Source organism: Prinia subflava, chromosome 9 (genome assembly GCF_021018805.1).
Source record: "Prinia subflava isolate CZ2003 ecotype Zambia chromosome 9, Cam_Psub_1.2, whole genome shotgun sequence".
Lineage (NCBI taxonomy): Eukaryota > Metazoa > Chordata > Aves > Passeriformes > Cisticolidae > Prinia > Prinia subflava.
In genome coordinates, this window is record NC_086255.1 from 11511432 (window position 1) to 11529880 (window position 18449).

At 45.4% G+C, this 18449-nt stretch overlaps 1 protein-coding gene across 1 annotated transcript; it reads right to left on the minus strand.

The window, feature by feature from the left end:
* Positions 1-4253: 4253 nt before the first annotated feature.
* GSTO1 (glutathione S-transferase omega 1) lies at positions 4254-10580 on the minus strand. The gene is made up of 6 exons (XM_063405362.1): positions 10424-10580; positions 10233-10341; positions 8392-8614; positions 7316-7417; positions 5060-5166; positions 4254-4795 (listed from the first exon to the last, which is right to left on the minus strand). The coding sequence occupies exons 1-6, from the start codon at positions 10455-10457 to the stop codon at positions 4642-4644; spliced, it is 729 nt and encodes a 242-aa protein (XP_063261432.1). The 5' UTR covers positions 10458-10580; the 3' UTR covers positions 4254-4641.
* Positions 10581-18449: the final 7869 nt, after the last annotated feature.

Genomic DNA, 18449 nt, shown 5'->3' on the forward strand with positions numbered 1-18449 from the left:
TAGCCCCACACCGACTCCCCTGCCAGAGCCAAAGCTTTGGAAGGGAAAGGTTTGATCCAGAGCAGAGACTGACCAGCACAGAACAGTCAAGACACACAAAGCATATGGAGAGCAACTGAGGCACCTAGTCTGTGGGCTTGAATACACAGGTTATATCAGAGCTGTCTTCCCACAAAGATAAACAGCCAATTAATCACCATGCCTTAATTACTACAGGTAAGAGGGGACAAACTCTGCTTCCAAGCGTAAACAAGCACAGAAAAGAGCTCTGTGATGAATGCATAGGGGAAAAAAAATCCACACTCCAACCTGTGGATTGGCCCAAAGCAAATTCTTTTTTGAGAGCTCTCTTCTGAGGATGGTTTGAGTGACAGAAGGAAAGGCACAAAAACATCCTTTGGGGTAGCAGGAATGGTGTAGAGAGCTGCAGGGAGGACAGTATTAATTCATAATGTCTCCATTGGGCCTCACTGATTCTTCAGGCAGTCTGAGGCTGACAGCTTTTGTCCTCCTTTTTTCTCAGCCCTCCTATGCTTCTGCTGTGCAGTCACATAGGTGACTCATGCAAATGGTCTGCAGCTTACAGGAAACACTTGTCTGTTCCCTACGCAGCTCGTGGCTCTCAGTGCCCCTATTCCTGGCTCCATTTCCCCTGGAGAGATGGCTTTTTCCATCAGCTTTGCCAAGGGTGGTGGCTCTAAGGCACAAACCTGCAGCACGTGCTGCAGCCCTCACAAGCAGCTTCCAGCTCAGAAGATGCTGTCGGAGGCACAGTGCAGGCTCCACACATCAGCCCCTTCCTGCATCCTCACTCCCTCCTGGACTCACATACACTGTTACTGCAGACTGCTAAGCAGCTGTCACACTACCCCAAGCACAGTTGCATCTCGCTGACAAGTTTTGAAACTCCTGTTTTAGTAATTTAGTGTTTAGTGTACAACAGTTTAGTATGTTGAACAAGGGAAAGAATGCTAATGACATCACGTGGCATCATTACTCAGATAAATCAGCAACTGCCACTCCTGCTGGCTTTGGACCAGCAGTAGAAAAGACTGTTTCTATCTTACAGAAAATGGGAGTGATTTAGTAAAATTCCACCTGAACTCATGACTTTAAAGAGACTGCGTTTTCATGAGCCATTCCCAAGTGAAATCTGTGTCCGAGGAACAGTGGTGAAATAATCAGGCTACTGATTGGTAAACACAGGAGAGAGGATAAGAAACAGCCAGTTCTCAAACCCTGCTAATGCAGGGGAACATCACAGATGCCACGACAGTGGAAAACTGGGGAGAGCAGTCCCAGCACATGGAACACTGTGCCAGCACACGCACTCACAGCCAAGCCTGTCTGGTGAGCAGCACACACAGCTGCCAAATGAAGTGTGGCAAGGATCTGAGACTAAGTGAAACACATCAAGTAGTTGGTATTTCCTTTTTTCTTCCTTTGTAATTGATTAGAAAAGCAACAAATCCACAGGCATCTGTATGGAGTTGACACAAGTGTTCCAGGTGTCTGTAGTACATTGCTTTTGAAACTTTTCAAACCAGTATTCCCAGTTACTACCACTTCCACTGCAAGAACCCTTTTAATACCTCCCTAGACAGAAATTTCTCAACAATTTGCCCAAGCAAGGGTCTTCTATTATAGCTGCAGTCCCATTCACCCAAGTTCCCACTAAACTTACCCAAAACTCATCAAAACTTCCCAGATCTGAGAACCTGAGATCCCCATTCCTTCCTCCTGTCTTGGCTCCCTTCTACCTTTCTCTTAGCTTTAATATAAGGGATCTTAAAATTATAATGAACAAACACTGGAGCACACCTTGTATGAATTTTACCAAACATCTCAAGGATGTCAGTGAAGATTTAGGGACATGTTACACATGCAGGACAGAACAAGGCCCAGTGCCTTGCTAACCTGAAGTATCTATTTTCCATTCTGCTACTAAAGTCATTATTTTTGTAAGACAGACTCTGTCCTTGTTTGCTTGACACTTAATCTTTTTTAACCTGTGCTAGTGGCAGTTTGGTGGCACAACAACAGAAAACAAAAACAAAACACATCCTCTTTTTTCAAAAGCCAGAGCACTAACAATTTTCAAGGGCAAAGCACAGAGCAGAAGTTGAGTAAAGACTGTACTTACTGTACTATCTGATCCACAGAAGGTTTTAAGGAGAACTCTGACCAAAGAGGAAAGCTGTTCATCTGCTTGATCCTTTCCTTACTGACTTCCATCTTTCTCTCCTGTTGACCAAAACTGAAAATGCAAATGTCTCCTTTACACCCATCCACCCCGAAAAGAGAGAGCCAGTCCATTCCACATAACTTCCCTTTTCCTTTCAAGTCTGGGCCAGCATTGCACATTCATTACCACATTAAAAAACACTTTGCCTGAGGCCTGCATTTCCTTCTGTGCTATAATGAGTTCAAGACCCCAGCTGTCTGCTTGGGGATTTAGAACACAGATATTTAATATTAAATTATAAGGCAGAATATTTCATTTTACTTTTTTTTGCTGAAGTAGCACGTTTGTAATGGTAGACTACAGCCACTAAATAAAGATGGGGAGAGCATTTCTTTTTGTTCAGATAATACAATCCCTGGGTTCCCGTGGTCTGGCTGGAAGCAGTTCAGTTTTTGGATGCTGATCTCTGCTCTTAACCTGTTACTGGATCTCCCCCAATGCCACATCTCCCACTGCAGTCAAATAACACATTGGAGCAAACTGTAACACATTTCTAGCTCTATCCTAACAGCATTTAACAAGCCCTGCACAAAGAGGAGCTGCTAATAAAACCAAAATGCTCTGCAGCTAACTTGGAAGTTTGCCACTGAGATCCCACCAACCAACACTGCTTCAGAGATATTGGCTTTATAAAGCTCAAACCCTGCTTTCATCTAATGAAAGGGCCTAGATCCACATCCTGACAACATTCACAGCTCTCAGCTTCTTCTGGGTCCTCTGACAAGCGGGTAGCATCACACCCTGACTGGAAACTTCCTTAAAAATTACAGTATTCTGGAAAGAATAGCAGCATAATTATTATTTCTCTAAGTAATGCCAGATGTGTTCAAAAGCCACAAAGATAAACAGGAGGGGAAGAGCTGCATAGTTTGAATTAAAGCTAGTAAGAGCATAAACAAGTCCCTCCAATAGCCACAGGCTGACAGACCAATTCCTGCCCATTCTTTTTTCCTCATCAAATCTCTCTTTTCTGCTTGAAGTCACACAAGCATGCACCACCTCAGAGTTACCATGCCAGGGCAGAACAGGTTACAGGGAAAAGATCAGTCTGCTTTTCCTCCAGAAAAGACCCAAGACTCCCAGTGTATCAGTTACCATGAAATCCATGAACCCCCACATTGTGCTGTGCTGCCTCACCTCACTGCAATGGGAGGCAGACAGGAACAGCCTTGGATCTCTCATGACAACCACCTCAGCCCCACGGGAACCACAGCCCTGCCCTTGGACACCCTGCTTTGCTTTATTTCTTTCTGTGTGCTTATTCCCTGGAATTATGGCTAGTTTGGGTTGTTAGTGGTCTGACAGACATACAGAACCCAGCAACATCAGAATGAGTCATAGATGTGGACAGGAAAAAAGAAAAGGAAAAAACAGGAGGGGAAGAAGTTTTTCCTGTGACTGCTTGTGATTCAAATTATCTTGTCCCCACACTGCTCTATTAACATACAGGATAGCTTCAAAGATGTTCAACTAAAAAGCTCTGATCCTGCCACTTACCTGATGAAACTCTTTCCTTCACCAGCATAATGTTCTGACTAAACTCCTTTCACATCTGTTCTCTAATTTCACCTTCACCTTGACAAGCAGAGCAATGCTTTAAATTCTGAGAACAGAAAATAAATTTCCTTCTGCTCATGATATTGTTCCTGTTGGCTTTACTCCTTACTCCAGACTTTAAGTTAGAACCTAGAACAAACACACCAGTATTTCAGAAGGGCAGAGAAGGATTATAACCACACACTCTCCCCTAGCATATCTAATCAAAACTGGAAGCCCTTACTGGATGGTCCCTTCAAACATGACTTCAGCAGGGGTTGGTGGGCAAGGCTGCAAAGTGACTGTTTTGGCATTAGAGCTGTCTGAAGAGACAACCAGCCTGCACTAGGAATCACCACTTCACAAGGCACACTATCTGTTTTAGCCTTTACAGTACACTGCTGCTCTCTCTCTGTATAACCAGACCAGTGACTAATAGCAGGCCAGAAACAGGAAGGAATAACTGTTTGAATACATTACTTGCTTTTTTATTAATTTTCAAGACACCAGTATTACGGTATTACAGTATTTAAAAATCAGAAAACAGCATCAGTTCAGGGACTGCCCACTGCAATACCTACAAAGAGGCCAGAGGTTACAGAACATCACCTCTTGAGAAGAGACATTTTCTTTTATGCAATATTCATGGCCAAAAATGATTTTCCATCTCCTGCTTGAAGCCAGCGCATCCTTCCCCCAACAGGAAGGAGTGAAGTTCACAGAAAGTTCCTCAGCCTTTTCAGCACAGATTTATTCCCCACTATGAAATGTAACCACAGAAGAGCCCCCACCAAATTACACTGACTTCCCACACAGAAAAACAGCATTAACACTTGAGCCAGCACGCTCCTACTGGCACCTCAGAGCCCATAATCACATGCCTCAGGGCTGTTCTTCAGATACAGCTGGAGGTAGTTTTTGTATGTCTGTGGGTCAGTGATTGTAGCCTTGACAGCAGGGTCCTCCTTCATGGCCTCCATCCAGCGCTGGAGCTTTGGGGTGTGATTCACAGCGCTGCAGGAAAAAGGAAGAGACTGAGTAACACAAATGGAAAAATTGGAGGGCATCGAGGAAACAAAACAGCTTGAACAGTTCCATTTTACTACTTTCTCTGTCCCAGCACAATGTCCAGTTTAGAGCAGGATGCTTCCCCCAAACTGCAATGCAATACAAGCTTTCCTCAGCAGCCCCCAAGAGCGGCCCATGGGTGCAGTGTACACCAGGAACATTGATGCTGAGGCACTTCAGAACACACCAGAAAACAGGCAAAGTACTCACTCTTTCAGCTGGAATGGTTCCAGACGTTCAAACCACGGCCAGATCATGTAGTCAACCATTGAGACTGAGTCCCCACCAAAAAACGACGTGTTGTGTTTGGACAGGACCTGTGCAGGGTGAGAGACGTCAGCTGCCCCCCGAGGGAAAAGGGCAGCAGAACACAAAAACCCCTCTGCACAGTGGAAGGCAGGCACACTGCAGGATCAGTGAGCAAACACAGGAGAGACAGTGTGTTTCTCTTGTGCACACAGTATTAGCAAAGTCAGAGCTAGTCAGTATAATTGAGCTTAATATTACAGCTGCTATTTCATAAACTCAGCCCAGCACTTCTCCAGAGGTTCAAAAACTGTCACAAAATATCAATCACTAGCAAGCTGCAGCATGTGCACAAACAAAGTGGAGTTTAACTCAGAATGTTTGTGATGTCTTGCTTGTCATAAAGCATAAATGGCACAGACTAATTGAACACAGCAATGCACATGCATTTCTTGAGCAATAAATCCAGCTAAATTTATCATCCTGCTAAATCAGAGCACCATTTTAGCAGGGACTCTTTTCCCATGGCAGCTGAGGCCAAGTGGTGCCAGGGAAGCATTTCTAACATTACATCTCGAACTACATTTGATTCCAGATGCAAAGGCAACAGGAAGCAAGTGTAACTTACACCAGAAAGAGATCCTCCTCACAGCCCAGCACAGAAAGCAGGGCCACAAAGCATGCAAAGCAAGTTCTCCTGTTACATTTGTGACTCTGATGCACTTTCAAGTGTCATGGTCATCCAAGTTAAATATGCTTTAAGGACCCTTCACAGCTTCTTCTTTCATTAGATTAGTGGCTCTAGATTCATTACTGGCTTTATTTTCAGGCACTTTGGTGTTTTAAGGGTGCAACTCACAAGATCTTACAATCCTGGTCTTTTTTTGGACACACACCACCCTATACACTCATTTATTCCCTGTCCACAGCCCCCATGATCTAACAGAAATCTCAGAGCAGCCCTTCAGGAAGCGTGGAGCTCTCTGAGCTCCCAGGTGTCTGGGAGAACACAACCAGCAGCTGCACAGGGGCAGAGATGGGAGCACAGCCCCCTCTGTTGGGCAGCAGAAATCAAAATACAGAAGTGTTCCAAAGTGTTCCCCTCTGGAATATCCCTTGCAATACGCTGAGGGAAGTTTGCATGGCTCTGTTCTGGCCTCCCATTCACAGCTGACCATCAGCTGCTGCTGAAAAATCATTCAGGGTATAGTAAAACAGAGACACTGAAGAAACAGCAAGTTATTTCACAGTATTAATCAAGCAGGAAGAAGGTGAATCCTTTCTTAATGTTTAATACATCTGTATTTCAGGGAAGTGAAACACACAGCTTCCCCCAGGAACTTATCATCTGCACTACTCCATCCCCAGTCTGATCAGGTGGACAAGACTGCCCTGGAAACAATTGTGTTCTGGCAGCCCAAGGGGATGGGAAAGCAGAACGCACCAGACTGTCAGGAGAACTAGGAAAGTGCTAACAGGTTATTGGCAGCTTTGCACCAGAACAGAAATGCTCTGGAGGAACTCTTCTTCATTGATCCACCCAAGCATTGGCTGTGGCTGCTAAAGACAGAAGGAATGGGGTCATGACAAAGACAAGCCCAACAGCCTTTCAGACTAGCCAAGAACCATTCCTGACATGGACTGAACCATCCCTGTCAATGGCTAATACAGCATCAAAGCCACCTGGCACTTCCTGGAGCTCCACTGAAGCTGCATTACACCACCAGTAGCAGAACATGGCCCAGGGTTGGGTTTCTACAAGGCACACATTACATTCTGCTTCCACCCACCCCCAAAGATAAGCTCCAGAATTAAGATTTTCTGTCATCACCAAGGTATCTGCACTGCTTTCAGCACAGATGCTGTTCTGCAGCTCAGACTCTTCAGCCCTTGCTCTCAGTACATGCTGCAAGGTCTCCTTCACTTAAAGAAGAACAAAGCCAAGACAACAGCAGTCTGCTAGAATTCAAAAATCTCTACAAGTCTACACAGTCATTATCATTAGATAAGGTTTAGTTTAGCTAGATAAAGTTCAGTTTCTCTACTTGAAATTTATTCTGATGGTTCCCTTGTGCATTCTGGGCTGAGGGTAATAAATTCATTGTTTCTTGTTGTAACTACCAACTAAATGAGAGATCTACTTCCAAAGGCCACAGCATGACAGGAAAAAAGGGAACTATAAAGGCTGGCAATCTGCTCATTACTATGAAATACTCTCACCTCTTCAAGTTTGCCAAACTTTTCAACAATCTCTGCTTTCAGTGCAGTGGTGTCCTGTCCATCTTTGACTGCCAAAACATGCTTGAAAAGCAAGGATGGTATCTATACAAAGGAAAGTGTAAAGTTTTTAATGCATCTATTACAAGAATACAAGTTAGTCACTCAAAACTTCTAAGTTAACATTTTAAGATAGTAAATGCAAGTTAAATCTTAACAGATTTGACATTAAAGAGTTACACAGAGTCCATTGATAAAAATCTATATTTCATAAAAGGCAAGCAAAAGCTTAGAAGAAGAATATATACAAACAGTAATGAATTTTAGTCCTGTAATAAGAAGAGAATAGTGAAAAAAGGAGTGTTTCCCATCTGCACATTTTCTTTCTTGCAACACACTTCCCTCTTTCCATTCTATTTACAAAGGTCTGTTGCAAATAGTCTCCCTTTTATTACCCTTCTTTGTCCACATTCCTTTGTATCTTCTGTTTCTTGCTCTCCTGTCTCATATCCAAGTGACTTCTTTCACTTCCTAGACTCCTCAAATCAATGCTAGTACAGAGAGGTTAATTCCAGTCAACCAGCTCCACATGAGAGCCCAAAGCAGCCTCCCTAGACAAATCCCATGTTTACAGCCACGTGCCACCTCTTGCTCATGGCTTTAGGCTCTCTCAGGCAGGCCCTTCCCACATCCTGCATTCACACAGTACTTCCTACAGAAAGGATCTGAATAAAATACAGCAATTGTCACTTCCCAGGTCTCACATACTCAGCTGGTTTGCTCTGCTAACCTTTGCTCTGTTGTAGGATGCTCAAAACCCTACCTCAGTCATACAAACTTTCACTTGCTTGGATGCCTTCCTGCATCCATCCTTGCACATAACTCTGGGAGCAGTTCAGAGACACAGTGGATTATATGTGCTCACAGCAAAAGGCCCCAAATATCCCTTCTGCTTATTTAACTGCTCATCTCAGACACAAAACCTGCCTTAAAGGATGAAAGCAACATCAGCAACAGAGCTGCAGTTTTTGGTGCAGTGGTGAAGTCAGAAACACAGTCCCACTCTGATCACACAGTACCTTTGAGAAGTCTTCCAAGAGCATCCTGTGACAGGCTCGCTCATAGGGGTCTGAAGGCATCAGCTTCTTCCCTGGAAATGCTTCATCCAAGTACTCACAGGTGATTGGGGACTCCCAGATCAGCTGGCCCTTGCTGGTCTCCAGAACAGGAACCAGCCCAGAGGGGTTCTTCTCAAAGTACCAGTCAGGTTTGTTCTTCAGATTGATGTTGATTACCTCATGGCTAAAAGAGCAAAAGAAACATGACCCAGACAGGCTCAGTTCTGCTCCAGTCCACCCCATACCACGGTGAAATGCAGACACCTCAACAGTTCAGTACTTGAGAGGCTCAACCCTCAAGCCCCTGTACTCCCCTGTTTTCTTTGAAGTTGTTTGCAGGACTAATCCTTTGACACAGAAATACTGCCACTCTTTGCAGGAGAAAGCATGCACTGACGTGCAATGACTTGTTTACAGACTGTATGCACGTGTTTTATTAGTTTAACAAGCACACAGCTATCAGGCTAAAAACAAAGATTAGAACTCAGCACATTTATCACACTGGAGTTCAGGGGCAGTCTAAGAAAGAAGCAGTTGATTGCAAATGAGCTACACCCCAATTAAGAAATACACCTGAACCTTAACCTGCCCTTACACCAAAGAGCAAATCAGGGAGCATCCTTCCTGCTTATCTTCCCAACCTATGGCCTCATACAGAACAAGTGCTTAGGGTAAAGGGAAATAGATATTGATTAAAAAAATAAAAATGGGAAATATGTCTATGTTAAAAAAATAGAAGTTATATGGTGAGTTGTGTGTATGACCCCAGAAAATTCCTAGTAAGCCCAAAAGTCTGCTAAACACAGCTGAACCTTCAAAACAACTGAGAAGTTACCAGAAGGAAACTATCACATCTAGGTACCCATAAAACCCCTCCAAAATCACTATGCTACAACAAACCTCTCAGCTCCAAAATCAGTCCAAAGACAATAAATAAAAGCATAATTAAACTGACACAGAAGTTTTATTGCATCTACTCTTCCAAAAAAGTCAGAAGACCCATGTGAAAAACAAAACTAACTCAACTCTCATCTTACTATGAAGAGACCTGTTAGCATTCCTTATTCCAACAAAATTCCCAGCCCTGTGCTGGTCAACAAACCACTGGCAGGCCTTGGGCTTGGTAGAACCACAAAAAGACGGGAAAACTGGTTAATTTTCATTTGTACCCGAGGGAGACATTAGACCCCATTCAAGACTGCTGAAATTACATGGCTATCTAGAAAAAGAAACAAACACAAGCACTGAATTTCATTAACTGACTGCAGCACAAGAACAAGACAATGTTATAGGCACACGGTACATTTCCTCTTTTAAAAGGGTCATTCACTCACTGGTGTGTTTTGCTGGGCAGTGACACAACAGAAACACTGAACAGTCATTCACAGAACCTGCCAGAATCTCCACGGCCACTCACATCAAACACAAACAGTGTATGTTAGGCTTTACTCACATTTACTCAGGGCAAGCTATCACAGGCAAGAATTATAAAAGAGAAACAGCTTGGGCTTTTTATTTTGGGCCTTTATGCAGCAGATTTCATTCCACTTATTCACGCGTTAGAGCAGAATCACGCACAGGAAGGCCCTTCTCAATCAGTTCGCTGCGGGATGTTTAATTTGGGGCAGCAGGGCAGCCAGGCCGGCCCTGGCTGCGGGATGTTTGATTTGGGGAATCCGTGCCGGCCCTCGCTGCGGGATGTTTGATTTGGGGCAGCCGTGCCGGCCCTCGCTGCGGGATGTTTGATTTGGGGCAGCCGTGCCGGCCCTGGCTGCGTGCGGCGCTGGCCGCGGGGAGCTCACCTGATGCCCTTGGCGCGGAGCACCAGGCGCGTCCGCTGCGCGTACGGGCAGAAGCGCATGCTGTAGAGCCGGAGCAGCCCCGCGGGCACCGGGCCCGGCGCCGCGCTACCTGCGGGGAGCGGAGACGAGACGGCGGTCACCGCCGGCACCCACCCAGCCGGCGGGAGCTGGGCCGGCCCCGCGCCGCTTACCCTTGCCCAGGCTGCGGGAGTGATCGCCCGACATCCCGACGCGACCAGCTCCGCTCCGTGTCTGCCGGTCCGCACCGCCCTGCCCCAGGCCGCCGGCACCGCCCGCCGGGGGACGGCAGGCCGGCTCCGCCTCCCTCCCTGCCTCCCTTCGCTTCCTTTCGCTTCCCTTTCCTTCCCTTCCCGCCCGCTGGTCTTTCCCTGGGCTGGCCGCCCTGCCCACGCCCCTGGGACTGGCAGCGTTCGGCTGCTCCCGATGCTCTCCCCATCTCTGTTCGTTTACAAATAACTGCACCAGCACCTCCGGCATTCCCGTGGAAACAGGAGACCCACGGCCGAACTGCACCTCACGGGCCAGGCGTGTTTATAAGCAGTGCCTGCAGCAGCTGCTCAGGGACCAGGTTTCGCTCAGTGCCTCCTCCCTCCAAAACCCGATCCATCCCCACCCTGAGGGTAACAAGAAGGGTTTATCCCTCCTGCAGCTGTTCTGCTTCATGATGAAAACCCCGAGGAGAGACAATAACCCAACAGACAAGAGGGCATAGCAAAAGTTAAATCTAACTTAATTACTATGGTGAAGTTATAGAGGGATTCATGCTTGTTTCTGCAAACAGGATCTTTGTGGGAGCATCAGTGCATGCGTAGAGCAAAAGAAAGAACCAAATGTGATAAACGCCAATCACTCGTTTTTTTTAAATTTATGAATATTTAATAAAGAATAAAAATTGGTTACAAAAATATTAATACAATAATAAAAGTTTAAAAAAAAAAAAGTTTTCAGAGACAGGACAAATAATGAGACAATAAGAGCAAAGAAGGTAGCCCGGGCTTTTGTCTTCCCTCCCTCCCAGACAAAGGCTAGTGTGAAAAAGGCATATTGTGTGTGTGGCTCTACGCAGATATTTACTATATGTAATATGCTAGGTAGAAAAGTTATGCAATATTAACATTTTAAATAATATAGTAAATGTAGTTTTTAACATTGAATCTAAGTAAGAATTGTGTGTAAGGTATTGTCCTTAGCTCAAGAGCAAAGAGAAGATAACCCAGAGGTTTCTACACAGAGAGAACAATTACAACAAGCCAGACTAAAAACCCCTCTTGGATGTTTCAGAGGGAAAGATGCATATCTCCTTGAAACCACCCTGATCACTCCAGACCATGCATATCTCCTTGAATCTACCCTGGTCAAGCGAGACCATTGTATATCTCCTTGAATCCACAAAGCTACCTGGTTAAGCCAGACTCCAGGACGCCAGGGGTTTTGCAAAAGGCTCGTGGCAAACGGGCTTTTCTTAGATAAAGTATGCATATTCATTAAAGTTGGTCCTCAAAAATAGAGAGGCTTCTCTCTAACGGGGCCCTTCTCCTTCTCAGCCTTTGTCTGGGAGGGAGGGGGGACGGTAGACCCGGGCTACCTACTTTGCTCTTATTTGCCTCATTATTTGTCCTGTCTCTGAAAACTTTTTAAACTTTTATTATTGTATTAATATTTTTGTAACCAATTTTTATTCTTTATTAAATTTTCATAAATTTCAAAAAGCGAGTTATTGGCATTTATCACAATTTGGTAGCAGAGTACGGTTTAAAATACCCCCACTGTGAGTACTGTGAGAGGATTAGAGACCAGGGAGACGCGTCCCGCCTGCATTAGGCGGCCTCGGCTCTGTTCCCCGCAGAGTACCCAGAAAGGGGTAAGATCCAAGGACAAAAAGGAGGCAATAAGGCAAAGAGAAGGGAAAGAATTCCCTAAAAACCGCGGTAACCAGCTCCTAACATCAAAGTGTACACGAAGAATAAAGACCCAAGGACAACGGAGTGGTAAGAATTGCTGGGATTGGGGGTGGCAGCGTTTGGCGCGGAACGGGGGCTGAAAGTGTGTGTGCCTGAGAGGCGGGCTGGGGTAACACCCAGACCTTCCAAGCGAGTGCGGAGTCCCCTACGCTGCGGTTCCGTTGTCCCGCGAGGGAGGCGGCCAGCACCGGGACGAAAGTGAATGGTAAAAAGGAGTGAGAGAAACCCCCCAGGGAAAAGGTAAAGTGTGTGAAAAGGGGACCCTAAAAGCTTTTGCTGGGTTGAGGAAAATTATTCCAAGAACACCCAGGTTATTTTAATAATCGGCTGGGTTGAAGAAATATTCCAAGAACACCCAGAATTTAGCTGGGTTGAGGAAAATTCTGAGAGCACCCAGGGTTATGTTAAATTCTGCAGAATCTATGAAATAAACCCAAGAGCACCTGGGGTTGGGAAGGGAGAACCCCCAACACTGCCAGATTGAGGGTTTATGAAGGGCATTTTCTGGCCAGGTACTCTTAAAGAGTGTAAAAGTGTGTGGAAAGTAAAAGGTACCTTGTAGTTGTGATTGTTTTGTTGTGTGTGAGATTAAGTGAAAAATAGAGTGGAGTGAATGTGGACGAATGAAAGTATAGAAAGTGTAGATTTTTATTTTATTTTAAGCTTTATTATAGTTCCTCAGAGAAGGTAAATTGTATTAAGAAATAGTGTGGGAGAAAGGAGAAAAGTAGTTTTTGTGTGGGGGTAAAAGGGAAGGTGAACAGAGACAGGGATGGGTAGAATAGAGAAAATTCTGAAAGAAAAGGGATAGAAGTCCAGTGGGGAGAAATCATCGACAGAGATACCACCCTAGGATCGTCCCCTGGGAGTTGCACTGCCGGCTCCGGTGTTGGTGCCTGTCTCAGTCCCAGTGCTTGCCCCAGGTTCTGGCTTGTCGCTTGTTTCTGCCCCAGTTTCCATCCCAGGCAAGAGTCCGCTGTTCGCAGCGGCAGCCCAGCCGGTTTCTCCCCTCCCCCCCCATCGCTGTTCGCAGCGGCGGCTCAGTCGGTACCCGGCCCCCACCCCGGTCCCTCTCGCTATTTTCCCGCAATGGCTTTTTCAACCTCATTCCCAGTATTTGTTTGTTAGTTTGTTTTAGCAGCGCTGAGCGTTGCCGCGGCGAGTACAGTCGCCATGAGCCACGTGGGGGGGTGACCGCGTGGTGGCTTAGCCGACCCTGGAAAAGCCCCCCAGCTACAGCAGCGGCGGCAGGGCGGCCGGTTCCCCTCCCCTCCCCCAGCCACGGTGGTGAGTCCCCCTCCGCTTGCAGAGCGGGGGTGGGGGCAGCTGGTTCCTTCACCCTTCCTCCCAGCGGCGGCGGCGGGTTCCCCCTCACCCCCCCTCCCGTTCGCGGCGGCGGCGGCGGGGCAGCGGGCTCCCCCTCCCCCCCTTCCCCCCCTTCCCGGCGGCGGTTCCTCCGCTGTCGGCGTGTGGCGGGTTGGTCCGGTCCCTAGCTGCCTCAGTAGCGATTCCAGCTCCGGTGGTGCTGGGCGACTGCCGGAGGCAGCTGGAGCCGCCAGCATGGGCCATGCAGGAGAGCGCGGCCACCTGGAGGAGACCGGAAACTGCTTCCCCTTCGGGAATTCTGGTGGCAGACCCCGCCCATGCCCCGTCCTTGGAGGACCAAAAAAATCAGTGGTCAGTCCTCCAGAGCTCCCCACTTCCTGTTGGGGAAGCCGTTCCCTTGGAAACCGCAGTCAATGCAGATCTTCTCAGGAAGAAAGGGAGTGGGCAGAGAGGGACGGTGGCCGAGCGCTTCTCCTGCCGGGAGTAGGAGGACGAGCGAGGCTCTCGTCCCCGGTGGCGGCGGAGGAGAGGGGCGGCCGCCGCATTCCTGCACAGCCGTGCCATGGCAGAGGGGCTGCCCGGTGGAGGCGGCGGCGCCGAGCCGCGCGTGGGACACGCTGCTCCCTGCCCGCCCCTCCTCCAGCTCGCTTATCAGCGCCCACTGCAGCTGCCCTTTTCCTTATGACCGAGTGACTCGGGTCATAGAAGTTTTAAAGATTTTTTCAGTGTTTCTCATGCGCTGGCCTTCAGTTTCTCTCAAATCGGTAGCCTGTAAACTCAGACAGTGTGCACACGTGTTCTGGGATGTTTTAGGAAGGACTTGTGGTTTTTTTGAGAGGAAAGGAGACAGTGTCTGAAGCTGTGTTTTTTAAATGACTGCTGCTTGATGTGCTAACATTTTTCAAGCGTTTTTCACTTGGTGAGAGAGAGCTTGGCCATGTGAAGTCAGTGTTTAGTGCTTTTTAAGTGTCTCTTCTACAGCTGATGAATGGATGTGGAAGGAGGAGGAGTGAAGAAAGGGAAGTATTAGTGTTCACTGGATTATTTGCTTAGTCTATGCTATAAAATGAGATGTGTAGAAAATATTTTGGAAGATGCAGACAGGAGGAAGAGTTAGAATTTGTGGAAGGTGCAATAGCAAGAAGAATTTGTTTGGTAGATATCTCAGGAAGGCATAGTGTAAGTAAAGATGCAGTGGAGAGGTGGGAGCAAGAAAAGAGTTTTGCCTGTCATCAGGGATGCGGTGATATAGAGAGATACCAGAATTTAGATAAGAGATGTTTTGTTAGTCCCAGGAACAAGGAGTAATTTATTGGGACGAGACTTCCAAATAAAATTAGGAATAGGAGTTATACCAGAAAATGGGAAGATGACAGCTAAAATATTGAAATTAGAACAGGAGGATGAAAAGAAAATTAAGAAGGAGGTATGGGCTGCTGAAGGAAATAGGGGAGGATTGAATATTGATCCCATTAAAGTTACAATTGAAAGAAAAGATTGTCCCATACGGGTGCGTCAGTATCCTATCTCATTAGAAGGACGGGAAGGTTTGAAGCCGGTAATAGAAGGACTGATAAGGGATGGTACACTAAAACCCTGTATGTCTCCTCATAATACCCCCATTCTTCCAGTAAAAAAGTCTGATGGAAGTTACAGGCTGGTACAACATTTAAGGGAGGTAACCTAATTGTGTGCACGCCTCATGCAGTTCGAAATGTGTTAAACCAAAAGGCTGAAAAATGGTTGACAGACTCTTGGATGCTAAAATATGAGGCGATCTTGATAGACAGTGATGATTTGACATTAGAAGTAAATAAAAGCCTGAACCCAGCTCAATTTTTATATGGGGAACCAACAGATAACTTAATACATGATTGTCTAGAAATTATCCAATACCAGACAAAGATTCGAGAAGACCTTGAGGACCAGGCCCTTCTAGAAGGAGAAATAATTTATGTGGATGGATCCTCCAGATGCCTACAAGGGAAAAGAATGTCAGGATATGCAGTAATTGATGGGAAGAACATGCAAACTATTGAAAAAGGGAAATTACCTTCAAACTGGTCAGCTCAAACCTGTGAATTATATGCTCTAAAAAGGGCACTGGAACACTTAGCACGTAAAAGGGGTACAATTTATACTGACAGCATGTATTGTTTTAGAGTGGTACATACCTTTAGAAAAATTTGGGAAGAAAGAGGTTTGCTGAATTCAAGAGGAAAAAGGATTAGTACATGAGGGGCTCATTTTAGAAGTCCTAGAAGCATTAAAATTACCTGAAGAGATAGCTGTAGTACATATTAGAGGTCACCAAAAGGGAGTAACTCCAGAAGTAAGGGGAAATAATTTGGCAGATCAGGAAGCAAAGGATGCAGCAGAGAATGGAGTAGAAAAAGTAATGTTGGTATTAACTACCAATGAGGAGATGTTGGAAATTCCAAAATTTAGTGAAACAGAGGAAAAAGAATTGAAAGAGATAGGAGGTGAACCAGATGAATCAAAGAAATGGAAACTTCTTGATAGAAGGCAATTACTTAATAAAGTACTTACTAGAAAAATATTAGAAGACATGCATCAGAAAACTCACTGAGGTACCCAAGCTTTGTGTGATTATTTCTTAAGGAACTATGGGTGCATTGGGATTTATGGGGTAGCAAAAAGGGTAACTGAAAGATGTATAACTTGTCAAAAGATAAAATAAAAAGATAATGAAGAGAACTACACTGGAAGGTAAGGAATTAGCCCTTAGACCATTTCAAAGTATCCAAGTAGATTTTACAGAACTTCCTCAAGTTCAACGATGGAAATATATATTAGTAATAACAGACCATTTAACTCATTGGGTGGAGGCAGTTCCCACTGCCAAGGCTACTGCTAATGTGGTAAGTAAAACCCTTTTGAAAAAAAAAAAAAAAAAAAAAAAAAAAAAAAAATTAGTCCAAGATATAGAATGGTTAATAAGAAAGACTTGGGCAGAGGAACACATTTTATGCCAAAAAGTGTTACAACAATTAATTCAAAGCTTTGGGGACCCCAGGCCCAGCAGCTCTGGCTCTGTAAGAAAACCCTAGCAGAAGCGAATGAATGTCTTTGTCCCCAAGAGGGAAATCCCAGAAGCCCCAGGGTGTCCTTGGGGAAGTGTTCCTGAGTTCTGCTTCTGTTTATTATTAATGCTAAGGTTGGTGTTGTTTGTTAACCTGTGTATACACACCAGAAAGGAACCATTATTATAGTCCCATATCTTCACCTGAGAGCTCCCTAATTTTCAAAATTACAATAATTCAGAGGGAGAGAGTTGGAATTCTTCATTCCAAGGGTGGCTCCAGCCTTCCCTGGCAGACACCTGTCTTTCAGACAAAGACAGGACCATTTTTTTGTTATCATTTAGAACTTAGTTATAATATACTTATAACCGCATTTTAACATTGTGCAGCTTGTATTCCAAGATTTTGTTAAAACCTATGATCAATTTAATATGCTGCCATTTCTGTCGGCTATATGGTGCACACACAGATCGATTATGTTGTGCCAAAATATTATTCAAAGGAATTATAAATTGCACCATATCAAAACTGTTGTGATTAATATCTCTAACTCCAAAATGAGAAGGTCCTTTTCAGGTATTGCTGGCACTGAGGCTGCGATCTGGACCAGGGAACGAGGGTGGATCCATGCCAGCAGAATCAAAGGACCTGTGGAAAAGCCTAAGGAGTGGACAATATCATCGGAACCGGGTGATACGAAATTAACCCTAAAACGGGAATGAGAGGTGATGAACTGGGGAGATCCACATGATCCAGGAAACATACACAGGATCACACCAGACTGGGAAGCTAGACCGAGTTTGCACCATTGGTTTCAAATACCACCTGGGAAAACTTTGAGACACCTCCGGTACCCTCCCTGGGGAGGAATACTTCCACCACAGACAGGAGGATCGGGATTGTTTCGGACAGAAAACCCCTGTGTTTTTGCCTTAGCCTGTGATTTATATAAAGAGGAGGGGGAATGACAACCTCATACATTGCCAAGCCAAATACCCTGTTTGATTCACCCAAATACTGGACATGCTGGCTGGTGTAAATGTAAGTGTTTGAGCTGTGGGAAACATTGGTACTGTAGTTCACACAAACGACGCTCTCGTTGCATGAAGTGTAGAGTGTCACCTGAGCCCCCTATCCAAGAAGAATTTGAAACAACTAAAATAATAACTTTGTTGTGTGGATGGGAATTATTAGTGCCTGTTGAACGAGAGGTGGCTGAGGAAGAGTGGGAGACCACGGTTAAGGAGTGTCAAGAACTATTTGCCTGGAAATTAGCTAAGAGAAAGTGACAATAGAGGAGAGGGCAAGACCAGATTGACCTCTATAATCGCCACCGAGAAGATCACATACACCTGCTGTGGGCTGCAACCCCATAGGCATGGGAGGTGGGACTATAAGCCATACTGGACCTCTCCTTTTTCTGTCACTCATTTTCTGGCTCTTCCCTTTTGGGATGCCGACCAGGCCATGCTACAGGTGTAACCAAAAACTGTATATGGAAAGACACCAAGGCTCCTTCTTTGTTTCTCACACTCATATCAACAGTCACTGTTATAACCCTTCCAGATTAGGAAACTGCATGTACAATTGGAAAAGTATTGGATTGCAGAGAATTTAGGGGGAAGTGAATATGCAAGAGGGGAGAAATGGATGTGTTTCACCCACATTACTGAGAGTAAAGCAAAGGTTTTGGTAAAGGAGGAATTGATAAGCAAAAAAGCTAGGCCTGCACCACCACCAAAGCCTGTACCAATCTCGCTGAATGGTTTGTATAAGAAATTGGAACAACAACTAGAGAAAGAAATAGATATTTCACGGATGGGTAAAAATCTGTTTGTGGAATTGGGAGAAAGAATAAGTAAGGA